Source organism: Coptis chinensis, chromosome 2, assembly GCF_015680905.1.
Source record: "Coptis chinensis isolate HL-2020 chromosome 2, ASM1568090v1, whole genome shotgun sequence".
NCBI classification, from domain to species: Eukaryota; Viridiplantae; Streptophyta; class Magnoliopsida; order Ranunculales; family Ranunculaceae; genus Coptis; species Coptis chinensis.
Window position 1 is genome coordinate 56,208,268 of NC_141457.1, and position 26,315 is coordinate 56,234,582.

The 26,315-nt window shown below is 38.0% G+C and overlaps 3 protein-coding genes across 3 annotated transcripts; 1 reads left to right on the top strand and 2 right to left on the bottom strand.

Annotated features, from left to right (window-relative positions):
- Nucleotides 1-5,694: 5,694 nt before the first annotated feature.
- LOC147516730 (uncharacterized) lies at nt 5,695-6,231 on the bottom strand. Its single transcript, XM_086593362.1, has one exon. The coding sequence runs from the start codon at nt 6,229-6,231 to the stop codon at nt 5,695-5,697; it is 537 nt and encodes a 178-aa protein (XP_086449488.1).
- A 1,566-nt stretch (nt 6,232-7,797) lies between these two features.
- LOC147516731 (uncharacterized) lies at nt 7,798-8,607 on the bottom strand. The gene is made up of 2 exons (XM_086593363.1): nt 8,550-8,607; nt 7,798-8,441 (listed from the first exon to the last, which is right to left on the bottom strand). Exons 1-2 carry the CDS (start codon nt 8,605-8,607, stop codon nt 7,798-7,800), a joined length of 702 nt encoding a protein of 233 aa, XP_086449489.1.
- Nucleotides 8,608-14,919: 6,312 nt separating this feature from the next.
- LOC147516732 (calmodulin-binding transcription activator 5-like) lies at nt 14,920-26,216 on the top strand. The gene is made up of 14 exons (XM_086589201.1): nt 14,920-15,020; nt 15,123-15,195; nt 15,372-15,497; nt 16,137-16,252; nt 16,964-17,052; nt 17,213-17,258; nt 17,354-17,468; nt 18,154-18,318; nt 18,396-18,451; nt 19,661-20,095; nt 23,521-24,209; nt 24,463-25,009; nt 25,416-25,724; nt 25,814-26,216. Exons 2-13 carry the CDS (start codon nt 15,132-15,134, stop codon nt 25,464-25,466), a joined length of 2,499 nt encoding a protein of 832 aa, XP_086445327.1. The 5' UTR covers nt 14,920-15,020; nt 15,123-15,131; the 3' UTR covers nt 25,467-25,724; nt 25,814-26,216.
- Nucleotides 26,217-26,315: the final 99 nt, after the last annotated feature.

The following is a 26,315-nucleotide window of genomic DNA, read 5'->3' on the forward strand; positions in this document are numbered from 1 at the left end:
TAAAATACAAGTTATCTGTGTAGTAGGGGAATCGATTGGTATTGGTATAAACCCCAACACTTAATTGTATTTACTCTTTACCAATTGCCAAACTATACAAAACTTTTGTCTTGTACGTGTCTTGTACTTCTTAGTTAAATCCGAGCCTAGTGTAGATACACTATGTCCTTAAGACAGAGTTTCCCCCTCACGGTGCTTGAAGGTTAATGGGAAACTGCCTCCCAAGATAGAACGTATTTCCTTCTATAGAAAGCTAGCAGTTCAATTCTATAGAATTAGCGAACACAACCTAGTATTTGACTAAGAACAGAGGGAGAAGAGAAATATCAGAACTTTGTGTAATCTGGTGTGTCTTTCTCTCCAAATTCATCCACTATTTATAAGTGAGTGGTGCCTCTTCAAAACAACACAGTGACTCTTGGAAAAAAGTAAGCAACTCTTTGAAAAGACATATTTCGAAAAGACACACCATTTTGACATAAATCACTGTTTCGAACCAATGCCTATTTCGAAAAGTCACATCTTTTCAGCATGATGCACTGTTTCGAACCAGTTCACATTTCAAAAGGTCGCACATTTTCGGCATAATGCACTATTTTGAACTAGTGCATATTTTTGAAAAGGTTTTTTCTCACTTTACGTACTGTTTCAAGAGAAACCCATTTCATCTCAATGTGGGATAACTTGGGAGACAAATTACTCATTCATATCTTAATGGATTTGTGCAAATCCATTTTTCTAACAATCCCCCACATGAATGAAAATTTGGCTTCTTCTATCATAAACATCGGATTTCTGTTCTTTTACAAATGAAAAGATACCGCATCAGGTCAAGTAACATGGGAGGCCTTGAACTTGCCTTTGTGAAAGACGATCAGATTTAATTGGACGATTAGTAGACTTCAATTAATGTCCTTGAACTGTCAGTCATTTGTATAAACTTAGACAATCATCTTTATGCAGTACCTTCTCGAATATTGTTGGTTCTCACGTTTGTGTTTATTTTGGCCTTGAACACTTCTTGGTTTCAGATAGTGCTTTTAAGACATTTGCCTTTAAAATTCTCATAAAAGCGGCCCCACTTCGCACTAACATAGGTGATTTCTATAAAGAGTATCCTGCAATACTCCACTTGGATAACATAACTTTCCAAGATATAGTAAATCATTAAAAGCTTGACTTATCTTGGTTCATGGCCGGATATGCCTTTGCCTTATATAGGAATGGGTTAGAGTATAATATTACTCTCTAGTGCTAACTGAGTCACAAACATAATTCAGTTGGCCCATTGAACCTAGATCTTGGGATCTCCAGTCAACTAGGTTGGTTTTTCCATTATGATGACTCTTGGTTGATTATCTCAAAGGCTTTAAGCCCATTCCCCTTGATAATCTTTCCACTTGCTCTCTTGTTAAACCTTTTGTAAGCGGATTCACAATGTTATCTTTTGACCTTATATAGTCGATTGAGATAACTCCATTTGAGAGCAATTGTCTAACGGTGTTATATCTACGACGTATGTGTCGAGACTTCCCGTTATACATGCTACTCTGTGCTCTACCAATAGCAGATTAGGTCATCACGGTGTATACATGCCGGGCACGAGGTTTAGCCGGTTTAGAATATCCTCTAAGAAATTTCGAAGCCACTTTGCTTCTTCTCCAGCCTTGTCCAATGCAATGAATTCTGATTCCATAGTGGACCTCGCTATGCACGTTTGTTTTGAGGATTTCCAAGAAACAGCTACACCTCCAAGTGTAAAGACATATCCACTTGTGGACTTTGAGTTTTTAGTATCAGATATCCAGTTAGCATCGCAATACCCTTCTGGAACGGCTGTATATCTTGTATAGTGCAGACCAAAATTCTGAGTATACTTTAAGTATCCCAAAACTCGCAGTATGGCAGTCCAATGATCTCTGCCAGGATTACTCGTATATCGACTTAGCTTGCTCACAGAGTATGCTATGTCAGGCCTTGTATAGTTCATGACATACATTAAACTACCAAGTATACGAGAGTATTCTAGTTGAGATATGTTATCTCTAGTATTTTTGGCTAAATGAAGATTTATGTCAACTGGTGACCTTTTTGGTGTGATGTTATATTTCTTGAACTTTTCAAGAATCGTCTCAATGTAATGAGATTGTGATAAAACAAGTCCATCATTTGTCCTAGAAATCTTAATTCCTAGGATAACATCAATGACACCTAAATCTTTTATGTCAAATGATAAGCACCCAAAACTGTATTATAAAACCCCGTAGAGACGTAACATTTCGGTCAATTTTGTGCTTAATAATTATGAAATAATTGCATCTTCGTGCTTTTTGCAGGTTGGAGCAACTAATGTAAAAATGATGATAAAACCAACATTTAAGCATGGAATAGGGAGTATACATATGCCTTCCGATCAAGTCCATGTGAAGCCCAACAAATCCAGACTAAAACCAAAAGACTCAAACAATATAGAATCCATCCAGAAACGGGATTACGTGCACAGAAGCATCAAATTGCCGAAGCTCATATCTCTTGAACCAGGACTCCGAATGCGGCAAGTGAGCTGCTCAGACGATCAGTGTGATGAACTCTACGCATTGGCAGGAAGTTGCAAAAATGCCAAAAGACCGGACCGCCACTGGACATAGCACATGGATCCACCATGCGGGCCCACAAGATTTGATGAGTCATCATGCAAAACAAAATAATTTGTGCAAATTTGACACATTGCATGAATTTAATGAAGTTGGTTGGTTTAGGTGATGATTATCTAGAAAATGAAAGGTGTCAAATGGGGGTTTAGTTTGGATAAGAGAATAATAAATGAGGGGGAGTGTTTCACGTGGGAGAAGAGAGGAAAAACCTCTCTTATGTAAAGGGGAGAAAGTTTTTTTTTTCACAACTAGGGGTTAAGGAGACCCCAACCTTTTATTAATGACAAAATCTCAAGTACAACTTTCCTTCTTTATCCCCTTTGATCAATTCACTAAGTTTTTGATCCATGGGGAGAAAGACATGCATTGGTTACTACATTCTGTACTATGGGTACTGCAATTACTACTAACTCTTGACAGGTAATCCACAACTTGATTTTCTTCTCTGAACACATGTTGGAATTTAACCTCTGCAAATCTTGCTTGTGCACACCCAATCTGAGCCACCAGGTTCTTACATTACCAAGGTGGAGCTTCCCTCTTTCCAAGATCTCGTATCACTCTCGGTGAGTCGACCAAGACTACCACCTCCTTTATGTTCATTCTTTCCACTCCTTCAATGCCTTTTTGGACCCCAAGTAGCTCTTGATATAAGACTGACTGTTTTGTGGAGTTTCCGCAGAATGCCATGAGAACCTCTCCATTTCGATCCCTTAAAACCCCTCCATAGCCTGCTTTGCCCTGCTGTAATGATCCATCCGTGTTAAGGACAAGAATGTCAGATTCAGGTTTCGTCCATTTGACCCACTGGTCCTCCTTTCGCGTGTACGCAACACCAATTCCGAGCCTAGTCAAAACAGTTCGCACTGCGACATCATCCTTCACTGCTTCCAGCGATTTCCCCATATACAATTTCATATTATTCAAAGCCTTCATGCTCACTGAATCAGCACTGAGGAATCGCTGCCTCTTGAGCCTCCAATTCCTCTCATTCCATATAGCTTGCACTGTATCACAGGTTAGCGCTCTCAACACTTCAGAGGCTATGGATTTTGGTCTGCAAATACGCATGATGTAATACCATTCTGCATGGGAATTCCGAACTCTTCCTGGTAACCATCGCCTCTTTAAAACTGCTCCACACCAGTTTCGAATAGGAACACTCAAAGAACAAATGCGCCGAACTTTCCTCATGTAAATCCGCAGCAAAAGATCGCGAAAAGTACCCAATCACTTTCTTCGCCATGAGTCTGTTCTGGGTTGGTAGCGATCCAGAAAATAGATGCCATACGGTGAATGAATGCTTCGGCACCGACAACTTTCCCCATACAATCTTGTACCATTTTACTTTACTTCTAACATTCTTCAAGACTGCATGGCAGAGGACACAGAAAACAGCCCTGAACTCGATGGTGTCCAAACCTACTTGGTCCTCCGAGGTGTACGAGTTAATCTCTGTGTTCATGATCAGCCTCTTCACCTCACATTCAGGTAAGTCGATGATACTCCTTGCCCACTCTCAATTTATAATCACCGAACTGACCAGCGCTTCCATTGGAACTACTTCAGCCAGAAGTGCCCTTGCATCAGGGTCCAAGATGAGTGGGCCTGCACACCATGGGTCGTGCCAAAAACTCGTCCCATTACCATTTGCTATGCTGTATCTAACAAACTTCCAGGCAGTCTCTCTGTTCTTTAGTATCCCTTGCCACACCCATGAGCAGTCCTGCGGAATTTTCATGGTCCAAAAATGCTTCTTCTTTATGTGGTTCTCCCAAGCCCACTTAACCCATACATAATCGGTTTTCTGGGCCAGTTTCACCACTAATCCACAATATGCAGCTTGATTCCAAACCCGTGGATCCACCAAACCAAGTCTGCCTTACTCTTTGTCAAGCCTGAGAGTACCGTAGCTTGCATGGTGCATTTTTTTCGCCATACTCGGTCCTGCCCAGATGAGTCTGTTACACAGTTTAGCTACTTTATCCAACACTGCTCTCGGGAGAACAAATGTTGTTGCCCAATAGTTTTGAAAGGATGAAAGCACTGACTTCACAAGCTGCACTCTGCCCGCTCTGTTCAACTCCTTGTTTTTCCCATTTGAGATTCTTCCAGTAATCTTCTCTATGAGTGGCAAGCATTCTTTTACCCCTAATCTTGTAGCCATGAGTGGCATCCCCAAGTAAGTGACTGGTGGGGTTACAAGAGAGATGTTCATGGCTTCTGCTAATGCTAGCCCTTCCGCTTCAGTCATACTTCCAGTTAGAAGAGTTGTCTTTGCATTACTGAGCTTTAGTCCTGTAGCTTCAGAGAAAGAATGCAAGATATCCTTAACAGCAATAATAGAGTCCATGTTACCTTTACAGAACAGGAGCACGTCATCAGCAAAACATAAGTGAGATATCTCCAGCTTTTTGCACTTAGAGTGGGCTGAAATTTTCCGAGACTGCAGCCCTTGGAGGAGTAGCGCACTCAAAATCTCCATGACTAGCACGAACAGATAAGGAGACATAGGGTCTCCCTGTCTTAAGCCTCGCTTCCCTTGAAAATACCCTTCAGGAGACCCATTTACCATCACCGAGAAGTACGGCGAAGTATAGCACATCTGAAGCCATTCTATGAATAAGTGTGGGAACTTGAACTTGTGTAGAATTGCTTCTATTGCTACCCAAGAGACAGAGTCATAAGCTTTCTGAATGTCCAGCTTTATTGCACATCTTTTCTGCCCATTCTTCCTTGAATACCCACGCAGCAGTTCATGGGCCATCAAAAGATTGTCCTGAATCGATCGTCCAGGGATAAAAGCAGATTGGGGACTTGATACCAAAGATGAGATGCAACCTTTCATTCTATTAGTTAACACTTTTGAGACACATTTATAAACAATGTTGCAACATGCGATAGGTCGAAAGGAAGCAATATGCGAGGCATTTTTCATTTTCGGGATAAGACACATAAAAGTAGAGTTTATACCTCCTGGGATCTGCTTATGGCTGAAAATATGTTGAATAGCTCGAATGAAATCATCGCCAATAATATCCTAGCTTTTTTTGAAAAAGCAAGCGTTGAAACCATCTGGACCTGGTGCCTTGTTTTCTCCCATCGCAAACAGTGCGTCTTTGATCTCCAGGTCACTAATAGGGGAAACTAATAGCTGACGTGTACCAAGTTCTACCTCAGTAACATGCACACCATTCAGAAACTTGGTGTCACAACAAGCTGCTGACGACACCCCAAGTAGCTCTGTATAGTACTTCAGAAATGCTTCAGCCACTGGTTCTTTTCCTTCCATTCTGGTTCCTTGCGCATCTGTGATACTCCACACCCTATTTCTGATCTGTTTTTCCTTCAAAGCATTGAAAAAAAACGCATTACATTTATCCCCGAAGCTTAGCCAATCAATATCCGTTTTATAGTACCACTCAGCTTCCTCCAGCTTGAGTAGGTGACACAACTTTTCCCTCACAGCAAACTCTTGTGCACTAAGAATAAGGTTGAGCGGCTTACTGTTCAGTTTTTCTTGAATCGCTTCCAGTTCACTTCTTGTTTCAGCCACCCTTTTCTGAGTATCATTCATGATCGACCGTGTCCACCCTTTCAACACTCCTTTTAAACTTTTGAGTTTACTTAGCATGAATGGCGGACTCCCATGATCATCGATTTCCTAACAAGCTCTAACAGTAGGCAGAAAATCCTGACTCATTGTCCACACATTGCTGAAACGGAAAGGACTGTTTCTTCTAAAAGTTTCCAAAAAACTCAGAATCAACGGGCAATGATCAGAGAGCCCTTGGGTTAAAATCTCCACCTTTGTTGCTACTGGAATGGACGTCCAAGGCGCATTGATAAGACACCGATCAATCTTTGACCACTTTCTTATATTATCCCCACCACTGTTCCATGTGTAAAAGCATCCAGTTTCTGTGTGATCAAACAGCTCTGCTGTATTTAGACAATTCGCAAAAGGGAGAGTCTCTCTTGGGTGAACAGCCCTATCTCCCACTCTTTCGTGTGAAAACAATACATTGTTGAAGTCTCCCATCACACACCACGCACCTTGAGTTCCGGCACTTATCATTTTCAGCTCATCCCACAAAATGAGCCTCTCTTGACTCCTATTACTAGCATAAACAATGGTAAGGAAAAAGGAGGACCCATGCTGTAGACTCTGAACCTTGCAGTGTAGGAACTGGGCCCCTTCCACCTCTATATGTACATCCAAACTGCTCATATCGCATGCAATCCATATACGTCCATGTTCATCACTCGCATAATTATGTATGCATTCCCATGAGGGGCAAACCATATCGGCAATAGTGAGGTGTTTTTCCATCTTCACTTTTGTTTCCAACAAGCCCATGCAACTAATCTTCTTCTCTACAATAAACTTATTTAAGTTTTTCGCTTTCATGTGATCATTCAACCCTCTTATATTCCAACTACACACCCTAATCATTGATGAGGAATTGGTTTAGTGTCCCCGCCTCTTTCCACGCCCTTTCGGCCGTCCCTTTCCTATCTTCCCCGACGTTGCCTGTTGTTCTGAGTTTCGTTTTTTCTGGGCTCTTGTTTGGACAGCACTATTCTCTGGTACTACTCTCACCGGGACAGGAGTGGACTACGAGTCACTGAACAGCTCAGGTTTCGCATCCGAAAGGTCGTCCTCCTCCAAATCAGCAAGCTCCTCAAAGATGTTCCTCTCAGCAAAGAACACTCCAATTTCAGGATGTATAGGTCTGCCTTGCTATAGGGGGGATTGCACTACCGTCAACCTTAGCTAATCAGCGTCATCCTCCTGCCCTTGAAAGGTACATTCCACTCTACCTGAAGAAACTAGTTGAATACTATTTTGAGTACCTTGCTGACCTTCTGCATTAGGACACTGATAGCTCAAGTCACCCTGTTCTTGTTCACCACTGCTCAATCTCCGCGCATCAGTTCGCCTCTCAACGTTTCCAGCAACCACAAGGGCAAGAGCTGCTTCTCCTTCTGCCAGCTGCTCACCCCGACATACACCCTCTTGTTCCCTATATACATCCCTCTCTGTTGCCATCTGGCGACTTTCTTCTCTGTGTTCACTTATTCCACTCTGTCCATTCTGCCTTCGTATCCACACTCTACTTGTCCCTCCACCAACATACGGCTATCCATCCCTTCGTGACCCCGACCTCGTTTCCCGACTACCACATTGCTGAGTAGTGTGCCCAAACCGATTACACTTTTTGCAGGACTGAGGCTTCCATGGATACTCCAAAGGTATATCAATTTCGCGATCCCCAACCTTGATCTTTATGTTATCCTTATACTCGTGGTTTACCGGAAATTCAATACAAAACCGAGCAAACGTCAACCTTTTCCGCTTGGCAGTAGCATCGTCCATAAACTTTGGTGTTCCACCAACCAAACTCGCCAAAAAAGACAGTCTATCCAAAGTCCACATCTCCTTTGGTACGTCCATCAGCTTCACCCATAACGGTATTGTATTCTCCTTATTCCTGTAGCTGTTGACTTCTATTGTCCAAGGCTTTATCACAAACACTCTCCCCGCAATAAACACCGGTCCTTCATCTAATATCATTTGCCGATCTTCTGAATAGGTAAAATTCATATAGAACAACTCCTTATCAGTCGTAATATCAAACTCTCCTTTAAGCTTCCACTTCTTTCCCAGGAATTCTTTTACTATAGGAAACGACAACCGCTTATCCAAAAAATATCCAACTAAGTACTCATCCCATTGTTTTATCCCCTGTTCAACCAGTTCCTCTGGTACTTGAGCAACTCCATCTATAATAATTGGAGAATACGATGTGAAAGCTACTGTAGATTCTTGGTTTCCATTCCGACCAAACAAAGCACTCCACCTAGATCCGATTCACCACCGTTATTTTGTACTGTAGCATGCTGATTTAGTCTCTGTTGCCTGAGATGTGGGTTCACTGGTAGAAGCCATATGCTCTATACCTAGCTCTGGGCCAACAGGACTTCGTTCAGATGCTGATCTAGTGGAACCCAGCGTAGGGCCAACTGGATTTCGCTCAGATAAAACTTGTGCAACTGTATGGGCGTTACCAACATCCACAAAGCTGGGGCGATTGGGGTTTTCAAACTCATACAGATCTATCCTTTCTTTCCTTACGAACTCTCACTCTCAATAGTGAAGGATTTTACCAATAAGGAAATCAAGGAAGTTAGCTATCTTGAGCAAACTCACACTGTAGCTCAGTGGAGGATTTTACCACAAAAGATAGCTAACAAGAACTCTTTCCCGAAATCACACTCTCAAGTAGTGCAGGATTTCACCGGGATAAGATCAGACAAAGAAGACAAGAAGAGAAGGATAGGATTCCTTGGCGAGATTAAACCTAGGCAAAAAAACTTTTCCTAAAAAAGAAGGAAAACTAATGGTTTAGAGATAAGAACCTGTCTCCCTATAAGTTTTTTTAACTATAAGCGGTAAAAAAAGGTTGGGCACTGGATCACTTAAGCTATTTAAGTTATATCACCACCGGGTTCCAAACTTTTGGTCCCCATTGCAACCTTTATGCAACCTTTTTCTTTTTTTTCTTTTAAAAGATTTTGAAGCTTGTTAGACAACCGCACGACGACCCCAGTAGCCCCAAGGCTGCTGAGAACGATCCTCTATAGCAAAGTGAGCCGCTAGCATTTACTTCCTTGACTTTTATTTCTTTTACATGCTTTGTCTTTAGTTTTGGGTTTTTTTAGTTTTTGTTGTTTTAGAGAAAAACTTGTAACATGTTAATGGGGAACTCTCTCTAGTTTTTAATAAACTCTTCTTCATTTAGGTAAACAGGTTGTAGCTTCTTGTTTCATTCTCTTTCTCTTTCATTTTACATATCTTCTTGTAGTTTAATTCAATCCTAGGATCATGAGCTAAAACCCTCCGAAGTGGCAGGTTAATGAAGCTCATGTAAGGATTCATATAAAATTTTTAGGAGTAGGATTCATTACCTGGACTTAAGGATACATGGAACACACTACCCCAAAAATGGTAGGATTGTGTTTTATGTGTCCAGGAGTTGAAAGGGAGTTTCAGAGATGAAAGTCCAGTTCAACTTCTTATGCTAGGGAAATGGACTTAGAGATGAGTTCATTTCGCTAGGAATCGACGCTCAAGCCGGTTCGGGATTGATAATGAACCCAAAACAGCTTAGAGATGGTGGTAATCCGATACTAAGATAGGATAATATGACCTTGCATGAGCAGCATGATCTTCCACTTCTTCTTCTCTTTGAATATCTTAGGAAAAATCTTAGTTTTACCATAATTTTGTATTTCGCATGTTTAACGTCATTTAAGATTTAACAAAGCAACTTAGCTAGCAAACATTACGAAACTTACTCACTATGTTTCCTAACTTAGAGCATTAGAAATTTGTATGATGTCCTTGAACTTAGATTGGTTTGAAACCCTTATTTAAACTATATGCACGAATTGTGTGAGTAAGGATTTGAAGTCTACACTAAGCGGAATCGAGTTATTCGTATCTTAAGACCGTAGAAGTGTAGAGATCATCAAACTTACTAGACAATATTTGTTTGGTAGATTTTATGACATCCATATTACTACCCAAAATTAGCATATCGTCTACATAGAGACAAACAATAATACATCCCTTTTGAGTGCTTTTGACATAGACACACTCGTTTATTTTGAAATCGTTTGACAACATTGCATTGTCAAATTTCTCATGCCATTGCTTAGGTGCTTGCTTTAATCCATATAAGGATTTAACAAGCTTGCAAACGTTCCTTTGTTGTCCAGGAGCAATAAACCCTTCAGGTTGTTCCATGTATATTTCTTTATCTAACTCACCATTCAAGAATGCCGTCTTTACATCCATTTGATGTATCTCAAATCCATGTATTGATGTTATTGCTATTAACATCCTTATGAAAGTTATTCTTGTAACTGGAGAATAAGTGTCAAAATAATCCAATCCTTCCTTTTGTCTAAAGCCTTTGACCACAAGTCTAGCTCTATACTTGTCGATTGATCCATCAATCTTAAATTTCTTTGTGAATATCCACTTATATCCTTAAGTCTTGGAATATGGTGGTAAATCTACCAATTCCCATGTATGATTTTGCATTATGGATTCAATCTCGTTATTTATTGCTTCTTTCCAATAAGTAGCTTCTGGAGATGACATTGCCTCCTTGAACGTTTGAGGATTATTTTCCAACAAGTATGTTAGAAAATCAGGTCCAAAAGACGTTGATGTCCTTGACCTTTTGCTACGTCTAGGTTCCTCATAAATTTCCCTTTGTGTAGGATGGTTACTAGTTGTAGCGTCTAAAGTTCTCTTTGTTGAACTTGGCTCTATACATATGTTATACGGAAACATATTTTCAAATAATGAAGCATTCCTTGACTCAATAATCGTATTAACATGTATATCTTGAATCTCTGATTTATGAACGAGAAAACGATATGCACTACTATTGTTTGCATATCCAATGAATATACAATCAATAGTCTTGGGTCCTATCTTCACCTTCTTAGGTTTAGGGACTTCCACTTTAGCAAGACATCCCCATACTTTTAAAAATTCGTAGGAAGTCTGATGACCTTTCCACAATTCGTATGGTGTTTTAAGCGTCTTCTTGTAAGGAATCTTGTTAAGAATGTAATTGGCAGAAAGCAAAGCTTCCCCCCACAAATTCTGGGGTAAACCAGAACTTAACAACATAGCATTCATCATCTCTTTTAGAGTTCAACTTTTACGTTCCGCAATACCGTTTGATTGAGGTGAATAAGGAGCCGTAGTTTGATGAATGATTCCATGTTCAGAACAGAACCCTTCAAAAGGTGATTCATATTCACCTCCTCTATCACTCCTTATAGCCTTAATCTTTTTGCTTAGCTGATTTTCAACTTCATTTTTATAGTGTTTGAACACTTTAATTGCCTCATCTTTACTTCTCAACAAGTAAACATAACTATATCTAGTGCTATTGTCAATAAAAGTAATGAAATACTTTTTACCACCTCTAGTTTGCATGTATTTAAGATCACATATATCTGTGTGTATTAAGTCTAGAGGTTCAGTACTTCTTTCAATGGAATGAAAGGATGATCTGGTCAACTAGGATTCTACACAAGTTTCACATTTATGGCGTGGGTCTATTTTTATCTTTGGTATATAGTCCAAATTAATTAATCTACACAAAGTATCATAATTAACATGTCCTAATCTACCATGTCATACATGTGAAGGCTCAATCAAGTAAACAGAAGATTCAACTTTATTGGCGCTCTTTGGCGTAATAGTAAAACAAGACATCCTAAAGAGCCCATCCTGAAGATAGCCCTTACCCACGAATACATCATTCTTAGTTAGTACAAATTTATCAGAAACAAATACTAACTTAAAGCCATTCTTGCTTAGCAGCAACCCAGAAACCAAGTTCTTGTGAATGTCAGGCACATAGAGCACCTCATTCAGAGTTAGTTCCTTCCCATAAGTCAATCTCATCACCACCTTTTCTTTGCCTTCAACCTTGGACGTAGAAGAGTTTCCCATAAAGAGTTGTTCTTCCTTTTCCACAACATGATAAGTGGTGAACATCGACTTGTTGGAGCATATGTGGCGAGTAGCACCAGTATCCACCCACCATTTCCTTTCATTTCAAATCATGAGACATTCAGAAACCACAACAAATAGGTTCATATCATTAACATTGTCAGAAAGCATGTCCATTGTCATATTTGCTTCAGTCTTTTGCTTCTTGTACTTCTTTGGCTTGCGACATTCACTTGCCTTATGTCCAGCCTTCCCACAGTTGTAGCACTTACCCTTGAACTTAGTAGGCGCACTACTCTCTTCACCTTGAGTTTTGTCTTGGCGCTTCCTCTTTACCTTAGCACTTGATCCTTCCACAACATTGACATTTGCCACCATGGGATCCTTGCCTTTCTTCTCAGATAGACGGTTATCTTCCTCTATCCTTAGACAGACAATCAGTTCTTCAAGATTCATATCTTTGTGTTTATGCTTAAGATAGTTCTTAAAATCCTTCCAAGATGGTGGTAATTTCTCAATCATAGCAGCCACTTGGAAAGATTCTCTTAGGGTCATTCCTTCAGCAATGACATCATGGAGGATTACTTGAAGTTCTTGGACTTAGCTTATGACGGTCTTACTATCCGTCATTTTGAAATCAAGAAATCTGCCAACTATGAATTTCTTCATGCCAGCATCTTCACTCTTGTATTTCTTGTCCAACGAATCCCAAAGTTCCTTAGCAGTCTTGAACACACTATACACATTGTATAATGAGTCAGCCAACCCACTAAGGATATAATTTCTACACAAAAAATCAGCATGAAACCAAGCATCCTTGGCCAAAACCTTCTCCTTGTCGGTTTCATCAGGGCTTACATCAGGAGCTTTATCCCACATAAATCTTGCCAAGTTAAGGGTGGTCAGATAGAATAGCATCTTTTGTTGCCAGCGCTTGAAATTAGTTCCATTGAATTTTTCAGGCTTCTCCCCATGAGGAACAAAATGGGAAACAACAGTAGGAACAGTAATAGCAGGAGTAACTGGTGGTGTTGACATATTTTGAAATACAACTACATTTTGTTATTCCTTTAAACCAAAAAAGAAAAGAAAATAGAAACAAATTATGTTCGGTAAAGAAGAAGAAGAAGAAAAAAAATATGTCTTAAGTTGTTAGGAATATACAACTTAATTGTACTTATTCTTTACCAATTACCAAACTATACAAACCTTTTGTCTTGTACGTGTCTTGTACTTAGTTAAATCCGAGCCTAGTGTAGATACACTATGTCCTTAAGACAGATTTTCTCCCTCACGGTGCTTGAAGGTTGATGGAAAATTGTCTCGCAAGATAGAACGAATTTCCTTCTATAGAAAGCTAGCACTTCAATTCTATAGAATCAGTGAACACAACATAATATTTGACTAAGAACAGAGAGAGAAGAGAAAGATCAGAACTCTGTGTGATATGGTGTGTCTTTCTCTCTAAATTCATCCACTATTTATAAGTGAGTGGTGCCTCTTCGAAACAACACAGTGACTATTGGGAAAAAGTAAGCAACTCTTTGAAAAATCACATATTTCGAAAAGACACACCATTTTGGCATAAAGTACTGTTTCGAACTAGTGCCTATTTCGAAATGTCACACCTTTTCGGCATGATGCATTGTTTCGAACCAGTGCACATTTCGAAAGGTCGCATCTTTTTGGCATAATGCACTATTTCGAACTAGTGCATCATTTTGAAAATATTTTTTCTCGCTTTACGTACTGTTTCAAGAAAAACTCATTTCATCTCAATGTGGGATAACTTGGGAGACAAATTACTCATTCATATCTCAATGAATTTGTGCAAATCCATTTTTCTAACAAAATCTGAAATACCCAACAGTTCCTGAAGTTTGATGAGAATTTCTTTCTTAAGCTCTAGTGTTCTAGGCTTCTAGTTCTTAATTTCGTTATATAACTAAACATAGTTGATCATAAGCCCACTCGTAATCCTTTTCAGCCCCTCCTTCATTAGGCTTCATCAAGCTAGGCTTTATCGGTCTTTTCAGCAATAAGCCCACTCATGAACCTTTGGGCTTTAGTTATTCACAAACTATATACTTGAGCTTCGTACCTACATTGCTAGTTTACTACTATGTTTAGAGCATCTTCAAGTGTGATACTTGAATTTTTTACCAATTGAATCACCAGATAATTGATATCGTTAATGGTGACATCTAATTTCCAGCCCAAACCCACACGCCACTTCAAAAACTGCCTTAGGCTAAATAAACCATTTGGGCCTATGCTATAAAATAAACCATTTTGTCATTCGTCGTGTTTAAACTCGAGGTCTACCAAAAAGATCAACATGTTAGTCAGAAAACGGGTCTATACATCATTTAAAATGATAATTTTTTTTTTAAGGAGTTTGAATAGATTTTTTTCTTGCTTTATCCGTTTAAGATTTTAGATAAAAACTCAAAATTACATGTACCTAATCTGAAATTTAGCACCACAATTTGATAACTATTTTGAAAGCAAGAAAAAAAAAATGAATTATCAATAATTTGGCACATAAAGGTCAACTAGATTACTATCACACCTGTCAACTCAATCTAAAATACAAATATTCTCCAACTTCCTGCAAAACGTTAACCATTTATGACAAATCTAACCTCCACATATACAAATTCTTACAGGTAATTCCCCAAAAATCCAAGGTCAAACTCGGAACAAAAAATAGTAACCATTTAATACCAACCATCTGGTCTTGTCTCTACAAACTTGTAAAGAAACAAAAAAAAAATGTTGGTCTTCGTTTTATAACGATCAACCTTGTCTCTGATCAGGTACTTCCTGTTTTTAAAAATGTTATTGTGCATCAGCTTCAATAATCAATACAAACTCTGTTAAAGATGTAATCTTTACTTATTCATTATTTTTTTTTTAAGGTTTTCAACATGGAAAGAAGCTTGGCAATGCGAATTTCAGGTTCAGAGATTCATGGTTTTCATACAATTGAAGGTTTTTTGTTTACTGGTGATTTTTTTTTTATGAGGATTGATGATAGCTAATAAACCATAATTGTCAGTATGGATTATTTATGTAAGGAGTAATTTTAATTTACGCGTGGAATGTAAAGGGAATAATTCAGTGATGATGGTATGTGGTTTCATTAGTTGCATTTGTTTTATGGACAGATTTGGATTTTGAGAAGATAATGTATGAAGCTACAACAAGGTGGTTGCGCCCAAACGAGATTCTTGCAATACTATGTAATACCAATTGGTTTCAGGTCCAAGCGAAGCCGGTTTACTTGCCACAAAGTAATTCCTTTCTTTGTCTTGCATCATATGTTTTTCAGGTGTTTTATTATGTGAACTGTTATGTTAGGAGTCTATCTAGTTACTGTGTTTCTTTCTTGGGTCCGTATAGGGTTTAGTTTTCTTGATATGTATATAGGGTGAACTTCTTAAAATACATAAAACTCGTTGTTTGATGTACCATGTAAGTGCGATTTTATGTTTTTTGAAAAAAATAAAAGAAAGAAAAATAGGCAATAACTCTTATTGATAAGAAGAAAGAGTAGTGTGATGTAGGACAAAGAGTGTTAACAAACGATTCCGCTAGTGTCATAATGGTGGTTTACAAGGTATAAGGGAATAGGGCTACATATTAAAGTTCCCATATCCCTTTGTAAAACTCAAATACATCACGAGCACAATATCGACAACTACTTATAGTCATACTACTCACAGTTTTGCTCATAACTTTTACAGAACAGCTCCGCAGAAGACATTCTTGGTACCAACTTATTGCTTTTCAAATTGGCTTTTAGACAATTTTCTTTTCCGGCCTGCGTTGTTTTTTGTTGAAAGATTTAACAATCCCTAGTTTCTATTTCATAGTTAGATATATGACGAGGTTTACTGTTTTGGTCTTTGTTTTTTGTCATTGTATCTTAGGTGGAACAATTGTATTTTATAATCGCAAAATGCTTCGAAACTTCCGGAAAGATGGCCATAACTGGATGAAGAAGAAGGATGGGAAGACTGTCAAAGAAGCTCATGAGTACTTAAAAGTAAGCTGTTTACTTTTAGTTCAATAAATTGCATAGCCACTGATGTATGCCTGTCTGAAGTTTGTAGGGTTTTTTTCAGTCAAATAGAGTATGGATTACTCATACACACGCATATCACGTGTATCAATTGGTCTAGATCTAGGTTACATTGACACTCCGTATCGGACACGGATAAGAATTATCGGACACGGCAAAATATCAAAATTCGAGATAAATTACATGCAATATGTGTCCGACACGGACACGTGGATACATATCCGACACGGATTTTTTTCAAAATATGGCATGTCCATGTAACCTAGGTCTAGATTTGATTACAATATCGAACATGTATAAAGCACAATGTCTACATATTATAAGGACGATTCTTTTTGCCTATTGATGCTTTTTTGAATTAATTTGTCTTCACATTTTGTACAGCAGTCTTTTTGCTTCACTTGCACCACAAAGTAAAATCTCTATAATGAAATTTAAGAAAAAATTAAACTGTGAGGACCTAAAATCATAATGACAACTGATAATGGATCAACTCAATTATAAAAGTTAAAACCCTAATGATATAGAAACTGACCTTCTATTGTTAATTATCATACCCATTGCCTAGAATGCATAGAAACTGAATGAACCTTTTTTTCTTGTAACATTCTGGTTAACAGGCAATTACTACCTGCAAATATTTCCCTTTATGTATGCCATTGTTCCATGTGGCAGGTTGGTAATGAAGAAAGGATTCATGTATACTATGCACATGGTCAGGAAAATCCCACCTTCGTACGTAGGTGTTATTACCTACTTGATAAGTATGTGATGGTTAATGTTTGTGCTGGTGCATGTCAGTAATTTACTCATGCCTTGTATAATTTGTTACTGATGCTAAATTCTTCATGGTCTTGTACTTTTGTCTAAATTGTTTATCATGTAGCCTGATCATTATGTTATTTTTATTTCTCTCTCCCTCAGGAAACTGGAGAATATAGTCCTTGTCCATTATCGTGAGACAGAGGAGGTCTATACTACCTCATTATCTTTTAATGATAAGTAGCTCCGGAAAAAGAATGAGTTTCATATGCCATCATGTATTTATCTGTTTTGCATATGCAGAGTTTTCTGGTTACACCTGTCAATTCGGGTTCCGGGTCGACTTGCTCAACCACAACAGCTTCTAGAGTTTTAATGAGAGAGACCGACTCCGGGATCATTCAGGCACGCTATGCAAGTGAGGATAAAAAGCTTTTCTTTTTCGTTCCGGAATTAATTATCCTTTCTGCCAATTTAAAAGAAGAAAAGTACCATTCATATCTTTTTGAACTTGTGGGAGACCAGTTTCTCTACAAGCCCTAGACTTGTAGAGAGGTGTATCGCCAATGTATGTTAAAGGGATGATGGTCACATACAGTGCACCAAACAGTCAACATCACAATGTGAAATCGAATGTAATTTTACAAGAAAAAAACTCTGAGAGAACTTCATTCTTCAAAAAAAATTGATAAATGTGAATACCCTGCACTTTAAAACCCTCGACTTAAAGCTAGTTAGTGTCCCAGAAGTTAGTTGGCTTTTCTTTCGGCCCAAAATTCCCTTAATCTACTTTACGTAATAATAAAATGCTAACAAACTGCTAGGGTTTGGGGTTATCTTGAAATGTATGGGACTATCATTGTCTGCATTGTGGCATTGCTGCGGCCTGTGGGGGACTAAGTGATATTGAACTTGAGATTTTTGGGCCATTCGTGACTAGAAAAAATTTGTAAGAACTAAGAAGGGGGCATCTCAAATAACTAATAAACTATTACCTTTGTTCTTTATGTGGTGATGTTACAGTTTAAATTGGTATATAAACAAGTCAACGCATACAAAATGTCTCTTTCGGGCAAATTTTCCTGATTCTATTACTTTTAAAGTGGATATATCAGGTTCTGGAACTTCTCTTACTGAAAAGTCGACCGCGTTTGGCAGTAATACAAGTGCTATTGATCTTGAGAAGACATTGCATGAAATTAACACACTTGAGTGGAATGATCTGGTGGTGTCTGATAATCTTGATGAAATCCCGGCGAGTGCAAAAGGTTTTAATTTGATAGTTATGTTTCTTTTAAAGTGGGATCTCAGCGATTGGAAATCATTTACAACTTCATTGTTACAGGTTATGTTCCATCTGACAAACATGATCAGTATGAGACAAATGACTTTGCAAGAAATGTAAGTAAATGTATCTATAGCTTGGCATAAGTTGTCTTCATATGAACTTGTCTTAATATGTACTTAGTATGTGGCTTCTTGATCATCCGTGGCCTTTGTTTTCGTTATAAGTTGTAGGTGTTTATTTTCGGTCATGGATATATAATAACTGATAAATCAGTAGCAGATCAATATTCTTTTAAATTTGTAATTTGTCAGATTGGTAGCTTTTTGTTTGGTTAAATAGGTATTATATGTTTGTTTGTCACCTTAGTATGTTTGTCCACGTGTTTGGTTCAAGTAACTGTTGAGATTTATAATCCCATATTGGGTGTCTAAAGCCTCGCAGAATAATACAAAGTTCATGGGGATGCTCCACTCATTGCCAATTGGTATTGAGTTAGATGCCCAAATTTAACATAATATCACGGGCTATTTCTCTGGCCCAAATGGAAGGGCCCATGTACCCCACGTCACCCATTTAAAATATTGTCCACGAGTTAGGCTCAAGATACCACGCGTGACGGGGGGTGGTGTTGAGACTTAAAATCCCACGTCTAAGGCCTTGCATAATATAAAGTTCCTAGGGCCGATCCACTCATTGCCATTGCCAATAGGTTTTGAGTTCGATTCCCAAATTTAATGGTAACACCACATGTGATTACGTGAGGGAGCGTGTTGAGATGTTTAGTGTAGTCTCACATAGGACATTGAGAGCTTTGCTTTGCTCCTTGGGCCTCTTCACTCGTTGTCAATTGGTTTTGATTTGGATGGCAAAATTTAGTAACAATGGGTCCTCTCTCTTTTTTCCTTATATATGCTCTATCCGTAAAACCAATATTTGTTACCAAATTTTCTCTTGGTTATTTTGTTTGCCCGTAATCCCTCCAACTATTGGAAATTCAAGGACATTAAGCAACTTGTTGTTGAGTTCCTTCATACTTCTTGTAAAATTAAATTATTGTTAATGGAGAAGAAAGTTTGGAGACAGACAAAAGAGAGAAAAAGAGGATACAGCCTTAGTTAATTACGTCCCTCTCTCACCCTTTTTAAATAGGAAAAATAGTCAGTTTACAACATAGACATAGGAACATAAAAAAAAACTAGGGTCGTGGGGATTTAGTATCCCGCCTATCTAATGACTCACTTAGAACTCTAACACTTCTGTTTGTTTTTTCCTCTAGAACTACATGATGTTTAATAACAACATTTGTTGGCTCAACGTTGCAGGGTACCTTTCTGGGATCGAGTAATATGTATGGAGCAACATCTTGTTTAAGAAATCAAATCAAGCTGATGGCTGGAAACGGATCTCTTGATAGTGAGTTACCAACATGTTCCTACTCCGAAGAGACAGGAGATGAGATGAACTCATATGCTAAGGAAAAACATTTTGAAATGCTTACAGCGGGAATGGATGAATCATCATACATGGTCGGTAATGATGGTTCTCAAATTCAAGATAGTTGCGGAAGGTGGGCAAAGAATATGAAGACTGAATCTCCCAGCTCAATAGATGATCTGCTGGCTCAATCTCCAGTTTCAACAGGTCAGGGGTCAAGTACATCAACAAACCTACATCATCATCTGCCACCTCTTCAAGAACAACTTTTTAGTGTTACTGATATTTCACCATCGTGGGGATTTTCAACCGAAGAGACCAAGGTTATTCATTTTACCATTCCTTGTTGTTTAGTTTTGAGCTTTCAGATATCTGGTCACATACTTAGCATTCACTTTCAAAATTGATTTTAACAGCAGTGTGAAGAAATCAACTTTTAAGCTAATATCTATATTGCAAGATATTATATGATGGGGATGTCTTATTCCATTTAGCTACTATGTAATTTTTTGATACTTATGCATCGTTGTATTGATTTTTTGTTAAAATGGGAAAGAATGTTAGAAAGTCTTAGAGATCACTTTTTCCCTGGAATAGGAATTTTGCCTTTGATGATAGTCAAGAAGCAGAGGTTTAACCTCTATTCTCTTTTATTTAATCAGTAATACCTCCAAAAGTCAATCTAGGTTTACGTTGTTCTAGAGATATAATCTACTAGTTTCCTATCTACCAATGGCATTTCACGTGAAGTGGGTAGATAAAGCAATGGTACCATTTGGAATTATATAGGACATGAATAAGGTTTGTATGTGGTAATTATATAAATACCTAGAACGCATGCTATAAAGGTATATGCATATACAGACCCATATGCTGTTGAACATACAACGGAAACTATAATTGTCCTACTGTTTTAACTTGTAACTTTAGTGAATACCTAATGTATTCCATTTTTGTACCACTATAATGGTAGTATTCATATATAAGCTACAATATGATAGTTTAATGTCATGCTTAGAGTTTCACAATTTCTCATTTTTTTTAGCTCAAGTAGAATTGGTCCTCCTCTAGTGTCTTAGTGATGTAGTCTAGGCTTCTAGAATCCCCAATTGGTTTTGTGTGTTTGTGTGTTTGGGTTTTTTCTTTTTGGTGGGGGTACATGTGGTCCTTGAACAATAGCTTTTACTATTGATCTTGGTGTTGATGTGATAGTTCTATTATTTAAGTATAGAGCGTATAGCCAAGTAATCCGTGTCGGACACATAGACCCACGGACACTTTGTGCATACAATTTCAAATCAGGGTGATGCAGTACAAGTTGTTGTCAATGCATATGTCAATGAACTGGAAAAGCAGGCAACAAAATCGAAAAGACATGGACGAGCCCATGTTTGATTAGAAATGTCAAAATAAGCATAACCCACAAGAAACCCTCTCGGCCCTAAATCCATCGTTTAGGCCTTCAAAATCAAGTTTTTGCCGTTTTAGGAAAGTTTTGTTTTTGCTATATCTTTTAGTCCGTTTTTTATTTGGTTTGTTGGGTTAGTTCTATTTTTATTAGTAGTTTGTTAATATGTGGTTATCCCAAAACATTCCATTTTTGGAAAATTTCGAGTTTTGTGTTAATTAGGATATTACGCCATATAAAGGCTGATAATATGTATTAGGGTTTCAGTTTTGATTGAGTTAATAATATAGGAGTTTCTTCTCTTTTTTTCCATTGCTTTGGTATTGCTTGTGTGTGAATCATAGTTTGGGATTTCGGAATTCTCGGAATTCCGACAAATCCAAACTCTGAAATTCATCAAATTTCGACCCCTATATATTTGGAATTTCGGTTGATTTCGGAATTATCAAGATTTCGACTCTATATTCAGAATTCTGATTTTTTTGAAAAACCGAAATATTAGACGGAATTCCGACGTTTCGTTCGGAATCACAAACACTGGTGTGAATCAACAAACCTTGAAGCCATGAATCCTTGGTATTTCATAAGAAATCAACAGGCTTTAGTGTGGGGGGGAAATCTGCAAGTTATAAGTTCTTCCCTACATCATAAGGTTTCTTCTATAGGGTTTCTTCTATACCCTAAAACCAGATAATAATCTATGAACATAGTTAGAACTCCATGATATACCACTTTCATAGTTAATTATTTGTAAGGAGGTGCTTTTTAAGGTCTTGAGACCAAGAATTAGTTGTGTAACTAAAGAATAGTAACCGTTTTCTTTTTAATTAGTTGTGTCCCTGTGTCCTACCCATATAGGTCACATGTCGTATCCATGTCAATGTGACTTAGGCATACAGTTATTGTTGATAATTGTGATTTACCCCTTTTTAAGGTATCAGAGCACCTTGGTCTTGGTGATTTTTTTCCTTCTTATGTTATATGATCCCAAAGGATTTTGAGTCACTCTTAGTTTTCAACCACAATTTCAACAGCGTCTTTGTCAAAAATCAAAATCCCAGGGCCTTGATCGAAACCCTAGCAATAACAGTTAGAGTCTTTGTTGGTATTCTACATCATGGTTGATAATAAGTTTACTTTTCCGTTGTCAGATTTCTTTGTGGCAGTCAAAGCTGGATGTAGAGAACGTATGCAGTATAATGTATGTTCAAATGAAATGTTAAAGTCTCCTATTATAGCATGCTTAACAGAAAAAGTATAGTCTTGATTTCCTAGTTAGACTAAGGATTAGTCTTTTCTTCCCTAAAAATATTTTGTTTGATCTAGTTTTCTTGCATCATCACCCAAAGATTTTACCGACTTTGCTAGTCAACACCTGCTTTCTTTTGTTATTTCTCTTGTTGATTTGGGTTTTTCTAGTCTCAAAACCTTGTGGCAATCTAGTATCCTTCTCGAAGCTTCTGTCAACAAGTTTATAAACAAGAAGACGAGTTTGCTTCTAGCCTGGGATAGTGATGTCTATGGATTTCATGATTGATTAATTTATTAATTATTTAGGTTATTTGAATTATTAGTTTCCTCTTTGTTTTAGCGTCAGGATGTTAGGATTTTCTATTGTTGGTTTTCTAAATGAATTAGGAACAGGACTTTGGTGGTTTCCTAGTTGGATTCCAATTAGATTTAGGAGTTGTTTTATTATTTAAAGGCATGTTACCCTCATTGTTAGTTGGTTGTTTTGAATTGATTATGATTGTTGAATTGCTGCTATTCAGAGATGGATCTCAAAGTTAGAGTTGTTCCCCCTTTTTGTGGTTACCTAGAATTGAGTAGTGTTATATTAATAATCATTGGTCTTTATTCCGTCAACAAATTACCTCAGTTGCCGTTTGTAGTATGGCAAAACTCGGCTTGAAAGAATCTGGAGAGCTATATTTTAAGTTAGTTCTTTGATGAAGTTTGCCTTGTATTACATGAGATATATACTGTAGTTGAACTTTTAGAATTTTGTGTCTATTTTCAGCATTGCACTTAAGTTTATAGTCAGGAAGATCCTTTTCCTCGCCATTATATCAGACTTTGGTTCATTAAGAGAGTTATTGAAAGTAAAGTTCGAGTTATACTCTTAACATGAATTCAGATTGTTTCTGGATTCTTTTGGTTCCACACTTCTCCATAAATAATTGATTGTTTAGTATGGATAATAAACTACATAGCTCGTACTTTAGCTTATCTAAAATTATATTGCCCAAAGCTCTAATAAATTATAAATGTGATTCTTATGTCATACGCTATCGGACATGATTTGACTAGTTTTTGACATTTGGGCGATGACTCCTGCAGGTCATAGTGATTGGATATTTTCATGGAGCACATTCACACTTGGCGAATTTATATTGCGTCTTTGGTAATACATGTGTTACTGCAGAAAAGGTTCAAGTTGGGGTATTCAGATGTATAGCACCACCCTGTTCCCCAGGGTTAGTAAATCTTTATTTGACTATTGACGGTCGTATGCCAATTAGTCAAGTTCTCACCTTTGAGTATCGTTGTACCCCAACCGAGGAGGTGGCTTCACCCGAAGTTAAGTCTGACTGGAGAGAGTTTCAAGTTCAGATAAGGCTTGCCAGACTGCTGTTCTCTTCGGGTGACATTTTGACTATTCTATCCGTCAAAATTTCATCAAATGCCCTGAAGGAAGCGAAGAAGTTTGCGACGATAACCTCTTCAATTGAGAAAGATTGGGCATATATGGTTAAGGCAATTCAGAACGACCGGGTCTTTTTTCGTCAAGCCAAGAGTAGTTTTCTTGAGCTCATGTTGAGGAATACATTGCAGGAGTGGCTACTGGAAAGAGTTATTGGAGGGTATACAATAACTGTTTGTGATCATGAAGGTCAAGGAGTTATCCATTTGTGTGCCATCTTAGATTATACTTGGGCTGTTTATTTATATTCATGTTCAGGTCTCTCACTGGACTTTCGAGATGTATCTGGGTGGACAGCTCTTCATTGGGCTTCATTTTGTGGGAGGTATATTTCATTTTTCTTGTGCATCAAATTTTGCATTAAATGTTTTCTTCACTAGTTAGGATGTGTATGCAGCAAGAGGCTAACTGCTCTTCCTCATTAGTTAGGATGTAGCATTTTTTTACTACTGGTGCTTTTCTCCAGTGGAAATTTCTTCATCCCGTTCTAGAAAGTTTAAAGTCTTGCTCATGAGTTTTGCTGGATCTGTCTTCTTTTTTACCACTTACTTCTCACATTTGGAAATGTCAATGTCCAGAGAGAAAATGGTTGCCACTCTTTTATCCTCAGGAGCAGATCCAAGCTTAGTCACAGACCCCTCTTCAGAATTTCCTGGAGGACGCACAGCTGCTGATCTTGCGTCTGAAAAAGGTTATGTTGGTTTAGCTGCATACCTTGCAGAAAAGGGATTGACAACACATTTTGGGCATATGTCGTTATCTGGAAATATTAGTGGCTCCCTGCAAAATAGTACAAACAATATGGCGTACCCTGGAATGCTCAGCGAAGAGGAGCTGTGTCGGAAAGATATGCTAAAAGCATATCAAACAGCTGCAGATGCAGCAGCTCGTATACAAACTGCATTTAGGGAGAACACTTTAATGCTACAAACAAAAGCAGTTCAGTCTGCTAATTCGGAAAGTGAAGCACGCACCATAGTTTCTGCAATGAAAATTCAGCATGCTTTTCGCAATTATGGGTCACGAAAGAAAATGGGAGCTGCCCTACAAATCCAACATATGTTCCGCACTTGGAAAGTTCGAAAAGATTTTATCAATTTGCGTCAACAAACAATTAAGATTCAGGTAACCACCATTAGGTCATGGCTAGTGTTGCCACTTAAAAACCTCTTTTGTCTGGCGGGGTTTACATATATGATTCAACTTAGCTGATAGGTTACATGGGTTCTGGACTCTATCTAAATAGTAATGTTCAACAAGTCGTATCAATTACCCAATTGGTTAGACCAACCCAATTCACGTCAGGCTTAAACAGTTGTGAACTTTTGAGTTCATTGTATCCAGCTGTAGTTTGCATCGTCAGATTTTAGCTTTGACACCTTTGGTTTCTCGATTACAGGTTGTACGATGTTTAGGGCATGTTTTGATATTCAAATAGTTTACAGTCCTGGTGGTGCTTTAATGAGCTTGACCATGATATGTAGAATTTATGCTGATTTCTTTTGCTATTCATTCTGTATTCTCTTTTTAGGCTATTTTCCGAGGCCAACAAGTGCGGAAGGAGTACAGAAAGATTCTTTGATCAGTAGGAGTGTTTGAAAAAGCAATTCTAAGGTGGAGAAAAAAGAAACAGGGCTTTCGCGGGCTTCAATTTAGACAGAATGAAGAAGTTGTAGACCAGATGCGAGAAAGTGACGTGGAGGAGGATTTTTTTCAAATTAGCAGGAAGCAAGCGAGGGAGCGCATTGAAAGATCGGTAATAAAGGTCCAAGCACTCTTCAGATCATACCGAGCACAACAGGAATATCGGAGGATGAAGCTAGCCTATGACAAAGCAAAGGTCAGACAGTCATTAGTAAAGTCACTGAAAACAGTTTATTGATTTAATACTTTTTATCATTTTAATCAATTTATCCTTGGCTGTTGCAGTTGGAGCATCATGATCTGAATTACTCTGGAGATAAATGAGAGCGAAGTTCAAAGAGCTCTTTACATGTCCAGTAGTCCTTCCAGGTACCTCATGAAAGTTAAGGTTTCGGGAGACAAATACACTCATCCTAGACTATTTTTGGCTGTACAATTGTAAAGCATTTAAGTCATCAGATGTAGATGTTAGAGTTTTCCAGTGAACTGTACTGCACACCACGAGTGAATAGGTCATAGTTCTCATAGCATTTTGGTCACTGTAAATCGATACCGGCTAAAGTTTTGAAATTTTCGAAGGGTCAAACCTTGTTAGAAGAGTAACACAGGTAAAGTTTTGGTGAACTCCAAACTCTGAATGTAAAATGATCCTTTTCGTTATATGGAAGTGAGGAAATTTAGTGGCGTACATGTTATTTCAATTTTTTGAATTTTTCGTTTTTACCTTTTGAAATAATTTCTGTCTGAATAACTTTCATGATTGGGATGCTTTATGGATTTTTAACCC